We start from the raw sequence: 16,748 nt of genomic DNA, 5'->3' as shown, positions 1-16,748 counted from the left end.
CTTTTTTAGATAATCACATTTATTTTTTAAATTAAGAGTTATTTTTTAATTTCATGTATGATTTATTTATTTTATTATTGTTCACATGGAATTATCTTATTGGATTGCCTAAATAATAAATGACATCTCATTAAAAATATTCCACATCATCCTCGTTAATTTTTTTAACGATACTTTCATCAAACCTGTTAGAAAAAACAGTTTGAAAAAAAAAGAGAAGGTTGATGGCCAAAAAAGGCTCAAAAATACAATTATGGCCATTTTGACAAAACATGTAAACATTAGTAGCCAGATTTGTCATTAAGCCAATTTTGTTTTCAAAGGTTTTCTTTCTTTTATAATTTAAATTACTTTTAGATATACTTTCCAAATTCTAATAGTATTTTATTTATTTTATAAGGTTTTACTTTTTTTAAATCTTTCTTTTAGTGATTTAAAAAAATTAAAACTTCATAAAATGCATAAGCAAAAATTGGAAATGAAAATGAAAACTAAAACTAATAAATAGAAATGAAGCAAAATTGAAATAAAAAGACTATAAGCAAAAATTGGAAATTGAAACAGTAACATTGATTGCATTATCAAACTTTGGTATTTGATTAGAAAATTCAAGAACGATTAAAATCTAAAAGAAATATAAAATAAATGGCTATTAGAATTAGAAAGGAATAGCTAAAATTATTTAAATTATAATAGAAAACCTTAGAAAACGTAATTTAATAATCTTTTTTATACAAGTAATTTAATTTAATTAGAGAATTTATTAGATATGATTAGGCGTATAATAACCTTTAAAATTAAAGATTTGACATTATTTTATTGGAGCTAAAATGATAGACTTTAAGATTATTCTAATAAGTTATTCCGTTATTTTAGTAAATTTTCAATTGACTCTTGACCTAACTTAATTAGAGGCTTAATAATAACTATATTTATGGCACAATCATGAGTGAAAAAATATAACAAATATACTTATTAAAATTTACTTAAAAGTCAATTAATGATTTGGTTATAATAATAAAGTTAATTGTTTACCATGCATAGTAGTTCGAATATAAATCTATTATAATTAAAATTTTATTAATTTATTATATAAAAATTAAAAAAATATCTCATAAAAATATAATTTGATTTGTATATAAAAGATATTTTAATAATTATATAATTGAATCGGTGTTTTATTAACTTATGATACTAAATTAGTAAAGCATTTAAAATTTTAAATATTGATGATGGTGGTGATATGGTTAGGCACTTCAGCACTAGTTTTGGTTGGAGGTTTTAACTAGGACATTTATTGCTTAAAATGATTGGACTAATAAACTGTATTAAAACCCTAGGTTTAGAACGAGAAACTGTACAGATTAAGGCAAATTGCATTATTGGGATAACAATATGGTTTTGGGGTAGGGGAAAAAAGGCCACATTACTTACTAAGGAGAACATGGCATAACATGCATGTGGGCACATAAGCATGTCATGCATGAAGATAGAAGATGCATGCATCATTCACAATTGATTGGGAAGATGTAGCAGGTTTTCTCCTCCTTGGACAAAACCCCCCCATGTCGGGAAATGTGGATTAAATGAATATAGTAATATTTTGACGAGAATTATTATTATATCGATCAACAAAGGTAGAAAACAAAGCGTTCCGTTTAGATGATAAGATATTTCATCACTTCAAGAAACACTGAAATTTAGATCTTTGGACATCATTGATACCAAACATCCAACCCCCTTCTTAACAATAACCCATGTTTCTCAAAAGCTGTACCTCTAATATTATTATATGATATACAAATCCAACATTCCAAATTCAAATATCAAATTAATTAGACTCCCTCTATACCAACTTCATTTTCATTAAACATCAAGGCAAGAATTGTGGGAGAATAGGGATATTTGGCTGCTTTGAAGTATGCAATATTGGATTGTGTTTCATTGTCATATATATATATGTATAAACAATTTCAGTCATTATTTATTGCTTGTTTTGGTTGTTTCTTAGAATTGAAATATTTTTTTTAATGCAAATTGGGACATTGGGAAGGATGGGGAGAGCAGAGATTCCATTTCCTCAATGGAAGAAAGGGATGGGGTACTTCAACACCTGTTATCTTGACCAAGACTCTTGTGCCACTCTTGTCTCCCATACTTATTAAGCTTCTTCCCAAAATACTATTCCACAAACAATTCAACAATAAAAGAAAAAGGTGAAATATAATATCATATATACTAGTATAAAAGTAAGAGGGAGAAGAATCGCTATAAATAAATATGGCTTCTAGAGTAATCACCTCTTATTATATCAGTAAAATCCAAGCTAGTTTCACTTGGGCTTTTGCTGACATCAAGTCATCAGAGGCTGTCCCCAACACTGCTGTTTTCACCTTGCCAAAGGGACCGTACATTTACGACCTACACAACTTTAAACAACAACCATAACACCAACAGTTTTGCGTTCGGAGGAGTCTAATAGGATTCTGAATGTATTAACTATATGAATATGAAGATAGGCGTGCCTGTCGCTATCAAAGAAAAAAAAAGGGGGTGAGAAATGCCGGTTGGTTGATGATAATTAATGTGGTGAATTGGAGGATGATTACAGGGGCTAATGATCTCATTTTGTCATAAACAGACGGTCAAATACAAGAGTATAATTGTCTGTCAAAACTTTCTTGGTGTCAGGAAGGTGAATTGAAAGCACTGAAAGCTCCTTTTAGTCATCATGTAGCTGCAGCCCAGAGAGAGAAAGAGAAAGATAGATCCCAAAGGACCCAAAACTAATGAAAATCTTACTAGTAGAAAGTACACTGGTTCTCTCATACATCTTTGCATCAATATCCGTGTATGTCAAAGTGTACAAAACTGTTTGTAAAGCAGCTCTCCCCCCTGATGATCAATTTACCATATTAATTGCTGCAACTTATTTGTTTTATTCTTAAACACCCCTGTATTACACTTATATTATCAAACGCCTTTCCTTAGGACCTCTTCTTGACAGCCTCCCAGGTGATCCATCCATCCATCCATCCATCCATCCATCAAGATTTACAACAAAATGTCTCCATCTCTCAAGCTAGTCAAACAGACCACTTATTAAATCTGTCAAAAAATGAATAGAATCATGTGATTTTTGTGCTCTAGCACTTCCAAGTGTGGGGTCCTTTATTTTTTTGATGCTCACAATCTGTACATACTTTCACATTATAAGAATGTGGCAGGTAATGCCATACCTTTGACAATTTGAGAAGTCATGCAGGCGTAATGCATCAACCATGCGTATTCTTATCATATGTGGATTGAGATTGGCAGCAAAATTTGACTTTTCTATCATAAAATATCACAATCACAACCGAAAATCTCATCAATTATAACTCTCACACTTTCTTCCTTTTCATTCATGAATACAAGTTAAGATTCAAGAATACATATAATAAATACACAAGACATACATGAACATCTTTGATATTATATCAAACCTTCTTAATCTTGCATTCATATATGTAGTAGCAAAGGAATAAGTGTGATCATATTTGGTTGTTGATATGCCCCATATAGAGGGACACTTGGATGCACCAAAATGATGGCGATAAAGAATGGGGTGGGGGAAAAGAGTGAGAGAGAGAGAGAGAGAGAGAGAGAGAGAGAGAGAGAGAGAGAGGAAGTGAGAGAAGTAACCTAAATGAACATTTAAAAATTCTCTGCTAAAGAAGAAGAAATCAATGGATCGTAGTAGCTCGACACTGAGTGAATAAATAGAGATGGTGGAAATGTAAGTGTTGTTCCTGGGACTGAAATGAGTGGTTATACCTAGATGTGTCAGATAGGTAATGAAAAAAAACATTGGGGTTGAATAGAAAGAGAGATATGTGTGTATGGGTCCTCAGAGAAATACTCAGAAATGGGGCAAAACTCATGATGTTAGCATAAGAAGAATAAGGTTTGGTCTGTGTTTGAGAGTGGTATTTTCATTATTGGGATAAGGGTAGAAAGAGAAAATACAACCAGGACAGGAGAGCTGTTTTTGAAACGGAGGGTTGATTGATAAAGGAGAACCGTTGGGAACCGAGAAGGGCAAATCGTGGGGCCTCATAAAATCATTTTGGTAAAATTTAAAGCATGATTAAATGCAATACAGTAACAGAGAGAGAGGTATAAATGTGACATTTCCATGTTGGTTTGCTTATATAAAGGAGGTTAAGATGCTGGCTTCTCCCTTCTTTTAAGGAAAGATATATCCGTAGAGAGGAGGGAAAAAAAATGAAAAGAATGAAAGAGAGGGTCTAAAAGAAAGTGTGAAGAAATTTGATGGAGGAACATCTCAGTCCATTAGCTGTTACTCATCTCCTTCAACACACACTAAGAAGCTTGTGCATTCATGAGAACTATCAATGGGTTTATGCAGTCTTTTGGAGGATCTTACCTAGAAACTATCCACCTCCCAAGTAAGGAAGCTAAGCATAAAGCCAAATTACACAAACACACTAATACTGCTTTCCTTTTTCTTTCTCCTTAGGGGTACTGCAGTAGGTTTCCTTTTCTTCCAAGATAAAGGATCTAACATATCTGACTCATTCAATGGATAAACAACACACAAATGTCATAATCTCTCACTAATTTATGGTTTTCTCATGCCTTTTTGAGACATAATTGTTTTTCCATTACTTTTATCATAGATGGGATGGTCAAGGAGCTTATGACAGGTCAAGAGGAAACAGGAGAAACTGGTATAGGTTTTCAGTTTCTTTTTTCTTTATGGAAAACAATATGCCATGCATATATTTTATAACTTACTTACAGTTGATAGTGAACAAATTGCAGGATATTAGTTTGGGAAGATGGTTTCTGCAACTTTGCTGCCTCAGCAGCTGAAATAAACTCCGGAGACTGTCATGGTTCCTCAGTCCATGGCAGCAGTGAGTTTCAACATTATCAAGGACTGCAACCAGAGCTTTTCTTTAAGATGTCACATGAAATCTACAACTATGGAGAAGGGTAAGAATTTGTATAAGCTATTAGGTAATTGGTAATATTAATTTCAAGTAAACTTACCTTTTATCTGTTAACGTGGGCAGTTTGATAGGAAAAGTGGCTGCAGATCACAGTCACAAGTGGATATACAAAGAACCAAATGAGCAGGAAATCAACTTCTTGTCAGCATGGCATAACTCTGCAGACTCAGTAAGCATACATGTTTGCCCGTCCAATCCATGCTTACAGTTACACCCTTTGGTGATTACAGGTTCCTCTTGTTTCTCACAAAATCTTCTTTGTTTTCTCTAGCATCCTAGGACATGGGAAGCACAGTTTCAGGCTGGAATAAAGGTATACCACAATATCAACATCACAAAACTCTCAAGAATTAAGGTAGATCTAATTACCTGCTTTGAATTGAACATCTTTTCAGACCATCGCCTTGATTGCAGTTAGAGAAGGTGTTGTGCAACTAGGAGCTGTTCACAAGGTTCTCTCTCTCTCTCTCTCTCTAAAGTTCATACAGCACACAATTTGGTTTGCTATCGTGATGCACCTGACAGTACCATATATATCTCCATTTTCTTTCTCATTTATGTTACTCAAAGGTAATTGAAGACCTGAGTTATGTAGTGCTACTGAGAAAGAAATTCAGCTACATAGAAAGCATTCCTGGAGTACTCTTGCCCCACCCATCATCTTCTGCTTACCCTTTCAAAGTAGATGCCTATGGCACACCAGAAGCATGGGCGCATTTCCCAGCAGGGACAACAATTGCACCACCGCCACCACCTGAATTCTACGACCACTTCAATCAGCCCATGAAAATAACACCTTCCATGAGCAGCCTTGAAGCCCTTCTTTCCAAGCTTCCATCAGTTGTACCACCGCAAGCTTCTTCCGGCTACTGCGAGTCTCATCCACAGTCGCAGTTCCAATCATCGCAAAGGCCAGTGGAATACATTGGGATGGAGAAAGTGGCAAAAGAAGAAATTGATGAAGAGTATAAGCCTGAACAAGATATGGGTGAAAGCAGCACCTCCTTTTCTGCATATCGTCGCCAACAACAGTATCATCAACACCTCTCAATGTAACCAAACGGCAGGCCCAACAATGGATTTTGATATATAGCGAGTGATATTTGGAGTATATATATCATATAGCCCAGTTCTTATATGTAGATTGTGCATGGATCGGTGCATTAATTTCTATAATGTTTCAGTTAGGCCATTGGGGTGTTAATTTCTACTAAACTATAACAGCTTTCTTTGCTGTTGAAGCTTTGTTTAGCCCTAGGCTCCAAGCTAGTATATACTATCATGAATCTTCATCTTCCACCGATCCCTTCATATATATATATATATATATATATATATGAGCTTAAATTCCTTGTTAGTATATGATTCTTGAGATGATTAAGCACCCTTCACTGAATACCGTATGTTATGATGCATATTTATTTGATAAGAATCATACTTCAATTATTTCAAAATTAATGCCAACTAAATGAGAGGAAAATATTGCCAAGAGAGGAAACTTCATATAATAAGAAAACGAGTATCAGAAATATAGAAGGCTTCATTAATCTTCTTATGATATAATAATATAATATAATATTATCTGTGTAAGGAAATAGTTAAACAAATAAACAGGATAATAATCCTTTTTAATTAGTACTTTTACTTTTTATTCTTGAAACAAAGTATGAGTTTAAAGATTAATAAATTTGACATTAATTTTTTACGCGTAAGCAATATTAAACAATCATTTTCAAGCCTAATTAGTTTTCTAAATTGTCTTTTAAAGTTGAATGAAAAACTAACAATTATAGCATTTAGCTTTTCAAAAACCCTGCTCTTTATTTATATTAATTATAAATTATAAGTTTAAGGTAAAAAAAACTCATTAAAAATAAAACAATTAATTAAATTTTCATTGAAATTTTTCATTCAATTGAGTCTTTATTGACAAAAAATAAATCAATTAAGTGTATTTGCTAAAGTTGATTGTGCTGGAACCCAAGTTGTGGCTTTTTTGGTCGGGTTTTGATCTGCCGTAATTTGATATGGCAAATTAGGTTTCCCCATTACACTTGAGGAGCTTGTTTTTGAGTAAAGTAGCATATTTTCTATAGTTTTTCGTAGTTTTTAAGTTTTTAGTTAATAAGCTTAAATGCCTCATTTTTTTTTTTGTTTTTGAGACCCAAATTGGCCAATAGTGTCATTAGGGGGCCTAACATATGATTGAGTGTTGGAGGCCGAAATTGAGTGAGAACTTCACCAAAGGAGAGGGCATCGCGATATCCTACCCTTGGAATCACGATACCTCCAACAGGTCCTAAGGATGGAGACTTCACACAGTGATGTTGGAATATCCACCCTAAGGTATCGCAACATCCACTAGTTTTGTCAACCCCTTATTTCAAGACTGTCAACGATGTCGCGACACTCATCCTATGGGTATCGCGATATCCACATCGTGAGAGGACAAAAATGAAACAAAGGATAGTTCTTGTCCAACCGAAACACCAATCATTTAAGGCCCGTTCAAGGGTATTTTGGGCAACAAAATTGGGTTAGAATAATTGCTTATATCAGTCAAAATTTGGCTGAAAGGAGGCCACTTTAGACTAGTTTAACTTTAGTTTTCTCTAGTTTTTTTTTTTTTAGTTTTCATGCACTTTTTCTAGGGTTTCTATTTTCTCTTCTTCTTTCATAGTTTTAGAGTTTATTTTACTATACTTTCTTCTTGTAGTTAGTTAAGTTAGTTAACATTGTAGCTTAGGTTTATTTGCACTTTTAAGCCTTGTACCTTGGTCGTAATGATATTTTTAGCTTTAGTTTAATGCATTTCAGTTTCCTTTACTTTAAATCTATTAAAGTTTGTTCCTTTTATGTTTCTTACTTTTGATTTTTATGTTTTATGCTTCTCTTTATATTTCCTTTAAGTTACTTTGCATAAAAATCCAAACTTTTGTATTTTTCTTAAGCTTTTCTTTAATGGCTTCCATGCTTTTCATTTTCATGTTCATTAGCTTTATTTTTCACATGAGTAACTAAACTTTAAAGGGGGTTGGTTGATGGAAATGTGATGAGTTGATTTTTGAATGAGGGATCAAATTGTAATAAATTGGACTAATTTGAATGAACCTAAAAATTAGGCAAGTGAGACCAAGAGGAGATCTTGTTGGGCACCAATTCATTAGTCCCGGGTTAACCGGTGAGACCAAGAGTTAATCTGAATTAATTTGTCTAACTTGGTAAAATTGAGACTTGGAGGTAAAATGGAGCCATTTTAGGAGTTTAAGCAATTTGGATCCCTAATTCGAAGATTAGTAAATCACATCGATATCCGTCAACCACCGTTTGTTAATTGTTTGTTAATTTCGTAATTTTACGCATTTTACAATTTAGTGCTTAGTAGCTTGCTAGTAGTTTAGTGCTCTTGATTTTATGGTTTGTTGTAATATAATCTTCTGCGATTAGTTGGTTAGACTCATTATTTCACATGCTCGTTATTTAGAAATTGTTCAAACCCTAGAGTCTCTCGGTTTCGATCCTTGGAATACTCTAGTGTTCCATTGTAACACTACAAATATTACAACTGACTTGTCACACTTGTAGTAAGCTGCAATATTTGTTTTAGTAGGACTGTTGATTTTCTCTCTTCATTCGAGAACACGGAGAGAGGCTGTCAAGTGTTCACTTTCTCCAAGAATAGTTTAGGTTCGATTCTTATTTGTACCAAAAGAAAAGGTTGATTGTGTTGACTGCTATATTTTGTTGACATGGCAAATGATGACATAAGACATTGACACATGGCATGCCATGTGTAACTATTATTGACGTTACATTTTTCACGTCAACAAATATTTTAAAAAATCCTAAAATTTAATTGAAAATTTTAAAAAAAAATTGGGCGTCCAAGTTCATTTGATTCTTGACTAGCATTTGTCTAGGTTCATTTTAGAAGTGATTTATTAAATAATATTATATATTTTTATAATTTTAAAATTAGTAATTTCAAAATAAATTATCAAATTTTAGATTTTATTGGATTATGGATGAATATCTTGTTTTTGAATTTTGATTGTTGTTGATGAAGAAAAAGTTTTGTGATGATGCAAAATGCAAAAGACAATGAGTACTTAGAAGGGGTGGATCCATCGTTGAAGTTTGTTATAACCTTCCAAGAAAAAGCAATTGGAGCTTCAACAACTTTGTTGATTCTCAATAACAAGAAGGGATTTTCTTCCACAAACAAATTCCATTTGCAATGTTGCACATTCAATTAAAGGTGAGCGTTCGATCGAATCAAATGAAAAAATCGAGTTAATTGAGTTGATGAATCCTATTTTATCATCCTAACTCAATTTAAAATTTTCTCGAATCGAATTGAGTGATATGGAATTTGAATCGAATCAAATCAAATATATATTTATTCGAGTTAAATTTCAAAAATAACTTTGGGTCCTTATAACCATTGTTACCCACCGTAATCAAATTTATTATTAACTTTCATTACCTCATAAATTATTTATTAATATTTTATATATGGGTTAGCTTTTACGCTTGCTAGTTACTTTAATTATCTTCTAACTCTTGTCATTATATATTTTGAAATTTAAAATATATTAAATGTAAAATGTGATTTTTAATAAAAGTTATTTTAAAGATAAAATGTGAAATTGATAGCAACATAAAATTTTAACACGAATATTTTATAGCATTATTAATAATTAAAATTTAATATAAAAGATTCAATATGATTAAAATTCAATAATATAAATAGTAAAAATTTTGAAATTTAATTTAATAAGATAAATTGTAGATATAAATAAAATTATTATTATTTAGGTTTAGGATTTTTGAATGATTTTGATTTTTGATTTGGGGTAAAGGGTGAGAAGTAAAAGTTTTAGGGGAAAATAAAAAGTTTTAGGTGTTTTGGGGGGTAAAATTTTGGGGGAAAGTAAATGGGGAGAGTAAAATTTTTTAGGGAAAAAATTCAAAAATAAAATTGAGGAGGGGGAATGGGTTTGGGGTAGATGGGAGGTGGGATGGGAGGGTAGTAAAAGTTTTGGGGGGAAAGTGGGAGGGAGTAAAAGTTTTGGGGGAAATTAAAAAGTTTTGAGGGTTTTTGGGGAGTAAAATTTTGAAGGAAATTAAATAGAGGGAGTAAAATGGGGGAAATGGGTTTAGGGTAGATGGGGGTGGGAGGGGAGGGGAGTAAAAGTTTTGGGGGAAAATAAAAAGTTTTGAGGGTTTTTGCGAAAGTAAAATTTTAGAGGAAAATAAATGGGGGACTAAAATGGGGGTAAATGGGTTTGGGGTAGATAGGGGTGGGATGAGAGGGGAGTAAAAGTTTTAGAGGAAAAGTACAAATGTTTGGGGGTTTGGGGTAAAAATCTAAAATAGTATAGTTTGATATTTGGTTTATTCTAATTATTCAAGTTATTTGAATTTGAAAACTCAACTCGATTCAAAAAAAAAAATGAGTTGACTCGAATAACTCAATTCATTTAACTCGAAATTTGAATTGTTTTCTATTCTTTCAAGTCGAATCGAGTTTTACTCACCCTTACATTCAACTAAGAAAGGCAATAGGAAATGTGGTTATATTGGGGAGAAACGTATATAAATATTCTATTTTTTATTGTTTAACTTTTCAATTATTCATTTTTTTTATTTGAATATAGAATATTCTCTCTCAATATATCATTTGTTAAGTCTGAATTGCTTACTCAGATTCATATTGGATCTTATATGACTATTGTTGATACAAATGTTCAACAAAAAGGAGATAAGGAGAAGAAGGTGGTGGTAAATTGAGGGTCGATTTACTTGTGACAGGCAAAGAGCTGAAATAGAAGTAGGAGGTTAAAAGAGAAGAGGAGAAGGCAGAAAAAAGATAGATGGGGGAAATACTTTCATTTTTCTTAGAGAAAAAGGGGATCATCAATCTCTTATGCTCTAGGTATATATAGGTGGGTGCCCCTTGTCTAATAGTGCCATGTAGTCGACAATACGGAGGGTAGGTATGTTCGTCTAGTTAGCCAGGTGATAGGGCCATTAAAGGTCAATTATCTCTATATGTAGTATTATGTGGTCCTATTTTGACAATCTGCTTACCAAGGTTGTATGAGGTTGTTATGCGCAATGATCCTTTAGTGGTCCCCACAGAGGCCCCGTAGTTGATGGTATCTAGGATGGCTCCAAGATGGCTTGAGTGAGATTCGTAGAGGGACATCACAGAGGGTATCTAGTGAAGGGTTGCTCATAAGTTGTATCCAATGAAATGTCATTACTAGGCCATCTCATGCTCTACCAAGTGTCATTGTTAGAGTAGGGTTTTAACAATTGCCCTATGATTGCCTTTGGATGTACTAACGTCCAGAGTGAGAATGCTGCACAAAAGATATAGAATAAAGTAGTGTCTGCAAGTATCAGGTCAGGTTGTAATATAGTTACAACGAAGTAGGCAAGTACTCTAAGGATCGTACCCAAGGGAGGCGAACACTAAATCAATCCTAACCTAAACACAGATAGATCTAATTAGTATTTTAAATAAATCATAGTATGATAAAACATAAATAAGAGATTTTTGGGTTTTTATAATTTAATAACTAAAATATCATAAATAAAGAAACTTTGGAAGACTAATTTGTAAACTGTATCAAATCTACCTATGAGTGATTAGCTTGCTTTAGTGGTCATAACTAATTCCTATTTCGGGTTTCTACTCAATCAACTAGTCATAAACCTAGTAGGATCTCTCGATCTTCCACTAAACTAATAAGTCAACAAGAACTACTTATCTTTCAACCTCACAGTCCATACCGATTTAGGGATAAGGCGTTCACGGATAGACCATAACAATTTTGGGTTAATTCCAACCTAAATGAATTCCTAGAGTCGTCAAGCCTAGGCTTTAAGTTCTTCCTCTCCCAAATAGCTTATCCGTTAAGAAAACCCTATATAGTAATCAGTTAATCACACCTCCACTCATTAATCCCCAATAAAAATATTAGGTCCTCATGGATCTTATGAAAACAATTATCTTGAAAAATAAGATATGCATAAAAATTAAATCAAAAGAAAGGTTTAGATATTCCTGAATTGTATTTGATTGATTGTAAGCATAGAATCTACAAGATTTTTTCCAAGTCTACAAAACAGCCTCTCTAGAATAACACGGATATGAAGAACATGAATAAACCTAAAGCCTAAAAGAAAGTAAAAAAAAAACTAAAACTAAGATTATAAAGAAAACTTAAGAATATCAAAAGTTGTACTTTAACAAGTGTTTAAGAGCCTATTTATAAAGCCAGGGCTGTCATCGTCCTTAACCCTAGGTCAGCTGACGCTCTCGTGTTTAACTTTTGATTGTGCAAACCAAAACACCTCTGGCTTATAAGTATTTCCTGTATAGGACTGATGTCACAATACCCTAATGCATGTGTCGCGACATGGAAGGTAGTATGATCATGTTCAGAGTAGCTTTAAGGGTATGTCGTGACTTCCCATGGCTATATCACGACACCGAAGATAGTCTCAAGATTCTTGCATTTTGCTTCCTATGTTGCGACATCAAACTTCCTGTGTTGAAACTCAACAGTCAATATTGAGTTTGTACACCCTTGAATGGTTTCCTGCACACTCACGAAGAATGTTAGCTCACCTTTAGGCCTCATTCGGCCCCTAATGTCAATAAAAGACTCAAAATACAATTTTTATTAAATTTAAGCTAAAATATGAAAACTTAGCTAAAGTATAATGAAAATGCTTGTATACAAGCTCCTCAAATGCAAAAACTAGTTCCATTTGACACCGTATTACAGCAAATCAAATTCCCCCACACTTAAGTCATTGCTTGTCCTCAAGCAAAGCAACAAAAACAACCAATTAAAAGATGACCCTTGAGAAAGTATAGTAAAAATGTTGGTTTCGGAGTACATAACTAGACATTTCATATTTACACATAATTTTGACATGATATATAAGAGACTGAATTACCACTTTGGATATCAAACACCTAAGTTCAATATATTACGAGGTATACAACCATTAAGATTTTCAAATGTATGAGTCCATCAATAAATCATACAGGTAATTTGATTATCTTAGCAGAATACAAACTGTCAAAAATGCAATTATTTAATATGATGTCAATTCATAAATAGGTCTACCTAGATCGCATAGGACTTTTCAGCTTGTAATGTTCTGAGGCTTTAGACAGGTATGAAATTCAAGAACAGGAAGCATCAAAATAGTTTCAAGCACAAAAATAGTTGGTCACATCATATTGTTCCATATTCTCCCCCCTGGTGACCCTTACTCATTGATCTGCCGTAATTTGGTGTAGTAGATTAAACTAGTTTTTGCACTTTAGGGGCTTGAACATAAGTATTTTAGTTAAGTTTTAATTACATTTCTGTAAATTTAGTCAAGTTTAATAAAATGTGTAATTTGAGTCTTTTATTGTCCTTAGGGGCCGAATGAGGCCTAAGTGTGAGCTAATATACTTTGGAAGTGTGCAGGAGACCATTAGAAAGCGTATTAACTCGATACTGGTTGCTAGGTTGCAACACCAAGCATTGGATGTCACAACATAGGGAGCAGAATAGAAAAATTCAAAGACTGCCTTCAATGTCACGATACAGCCTATGGATGTTAAGATATACACCTGAAGACTCCTTGAAGTTGAGCATATTGCCATTGATGTTGCGACATAGGACTTGGTATGTCGCGACATCGCCTCTGTATGGGAAATAATTACAAGACAGGGGCATTTTGGTCTGCACAATCAAACATTAAGCACGAGGACAACAACAGACCTAGGGTTAAGGACGACAACCACCCTAAAGTCTATAAATAGGCTCATTTAGCACATGTTAGATATACCTTTCAGATTATAGGATTTTGTCTTTAGATTATGTCTTTAGTTTTTCTCTTTTCTTAGGTTTTAGTTTTTATTTCTATTCTTGTTATTTAATTTTTTGGATAAATCAGATTTTAGAATTATTGTCAAACTCTGTGAAGATTTTGTGCTTAATTTCAATACAAGTTAGGCTTATTCTAAACTCTATTCTTGAATTGTTTTTTATGTTCATTCTTTCCATCAAGTTTATATCGTTTATTGGATCCATGAGGAACTAATCCTCTTGTGGGGGATTAGTGAGTGGCGGTAAGAATAATTAATTACTTTGTAAGGATCTTAACGGATCAGTTGTTCAGGAAAGGAAGAATCTAAACCCTAGGCTTGAAAACCCTAGGAAGTCATCAAGGTGGGAATTAACCCAAATTTGGTATGACCTATCTGTGAACACCTTAACCCTGAACTGGTCTAGATTGTGAGGTCGAAAGATAAGTAGTTCTTGTTGACTCAATATTTCAGTGGAAGAATTGGAAGATCCTATTGGGGTATTGACTAGTTGATTGAATGACCGCCTCTAGATGTACCAACGTCCAGAGTGTGAATACTGCAACTAAAAATATAGATTTGAGGCGATGTTCGCAAGTATACGGGTCAGGTTTTAATATAAATTGTTTACAACGAAACACTTGGTAAGTATTCCAAGAATCGTACCCAAGAAATTGTAGTTTGGGGAAAATTGTTATCAAGCCAATTACGAGAAATAATTACAAATCTACTCAAGTCACGAATTAGTAGTGTTAACCAAGAAACTAAATAAATTTAACTAAACCTAAATCTACTTCTAGGTTCCTGTATCGGCTTTTTTATTCCTTGTTTTGACTACGTGAGTTTCTTTTAGCCTAGATCTAATTGTTTTACCTAATTAATTATTAAAGTAGAGTTCTAATCAATCAACTAGTCGATACCTTAGTAGGATCTTTCGATCTTCAACTAGAATAACGAGTCAACAAGAATTACTTATCTTCCGACCTTATAGTCCAGACCAGTTCGGGATTAAGGTGTTCACGGATAGGCCATACCAATTTTGGGTTAATTCCCACCTAAATGACTTACTAGGGTTGTCAAGCCTAGGGTTTGTTTCACGTTCTTCCTTTCCCAAATAGTTGATCCACTAAGAAACTTTATCATTAAAGCAATTGAAACATGTAAAATATGTAGAAAACACAAATTGATTCTAATTTTTACACAAACATTCATCTAACAATGTTAAAGAAAGAAATATAAAGTAGAGAATAAGGGAAAGATATGCTCATGGATTCATCGATGAAAGTGTGGTTTCGGAACAATTTCCCCTCACGGAAGTCTCACTTCGGAATAGGATCTTTTGATTACAATAACATAAAATAACCTAAGTAAAATCTAAGAATGAAAGAAAAACCTAAAAATCAAAACCCTAAAATTGTGTAACACCCTTAACCTGTATCTTTCACTAGAATAGGGTTACGAAGCATTACCGTCAAACCGTAACATAAAACATACATTTCCAATCATTTCATTAAACATAACAAAGTCCACTCGTACACATGCATATTGTCCCTTAATCGAGCCTTCAAGGCTCTAGAAACACTTTAGAAAAAGTTCGAAACTAAATCGTAAACATTTGAAACATTAAGGAAAAAGTTAGAAAATTTACACTGCATGGGTCACACGGCCATGTGACTCACACGGTTGAGACACATGCCTGTGTCTCAGGCCGAGTGGACGTTCGAAGTAGGGACACACGGCAGTGTCCTAACCCATGTCCGTGCTCGTGTAACTCTCTGACTTGGGTTACACGGTCAAGCCACACGCTCGTGTGCCAGGCCGTGTAACTCTCGAAATTTCCTCACATGCCCGTGTGCCAGGCCGTGTGCTAGGTCATGTAACTTTTGAAATACAACCTTTAAAACCTACAGGGGACACACGAATGTGTCGCATGGTCGTGTGTCACACACGGCTGAGACACACGCTCGTGCCTTAGGTCGTGTGGACAAAAAATAAGCCAATTTCAAACAATTCCTTTCACCCATTTCAAGCTCACACCTACAAGACATTTGCACATACAATCAAGCTTTCAAACACACCTGAAGTATACATAATAAGGCTAATTCAATATGGCATCTATCCATACAACCAATATGCCAAAAGACACCTCAATCACAACAATCAAACATACCTAAATTTGTGTCTAAATGGTTATAATTCAACCAAACATACTTAACTAAATTCCATATCAAAGAATGCTCTAAATGATCTCTTTGCAAACATGCCAACACTTACCACTTTGGCCATAAAACCATGCATCAGTTTGATCACACCAACCATTAAGCATCAAAGTGCCAAAAGTACACCATCCATCAAGGCATCAAAATAACATAAGTTTCACAATTTTAAAGCAAAATTACATGCCAATATCATTAACTAAACATTAGACATAAGTCCACCTATACATGCCATTATAACCATGACCAAAGAATCAAAATCTACCAATAAAAATCGATGGATATTGTGATTGATCTCCAACAATCTTCCAACCCGGTCGAGCTTCCGATAATCTGTAAAGTAAAGGAAAATAACTACGTAAACAATATATGCTTAGTAAGCTCATATAACCTTTAAGCATAATATTCCATTTCAATAATAAACTTTATAGAATAAACATTAACCTATGCCAATACCATAAGATTCATAAATCTATATGATCATCGACTCACAAATAAGTAAGTTCATTAATTTCGCATATATTTATCATTCATAACATGATAGGATTTTATGGGATGTGATATATAATCATCAACCTTTCTATCGGATTATACACCTTTCAATTTACTTACTTTCCATTCCACTCCCAA

At 33.5% G+C, this 16,748-nt stretch overlaps 1 protein-coding gene across 1 annotated transcript; it reads left to right on the top strand.

The window, feature by feature from the left end:
• The first annotated feature begins 4,194 nt into the window (after positions 1-4,194).
• On the top strand, positions 4,195-6,315 carry LOC105794677 (protein RICE SALT SENSITIVE 3). The gene is made up of 7 exons (XM_012623969.2): positions 4,195-4,451; positions 4,683-4,733; positions 4,828-5,001; positions 5,082-5,187; positions 5,290-5,331; positions 5,414-5,470; positions 5,589-6,315. The coding sequence occupies exons 1-7, from the start codon at positions 4,315-4,317 to the stop codon at positions 6,072-6,074; spliced, it is 1,053 nt and encodes a 350-aa protein (XP_012479423.1). The 5' UTR covers positions 4,195-4,314; the 3' UTR covers positions 6,075-6,315.
• Positions 6,316-16,748: the final 10,433 nt, after the last annotated feature.

This window comes from Gossypium raimondii, chromosome 3 (genome assembly GCF_025698545.1).
Source record: "Gossypium raimondii isolate GPD5lz chromosome 3, ASM2569854v1, whole genome shotgun sequence".
NCBI classification, from domain to species: Eukaryota; Viridiplantae; Streptophyta; class Magnoliopsida; order Malvales; family Malvaceae; genus Gossypium; species Gossypium raimondii.
This window is presented reverse-complemented; position numbering and strand designations above follow the sequence as displayed.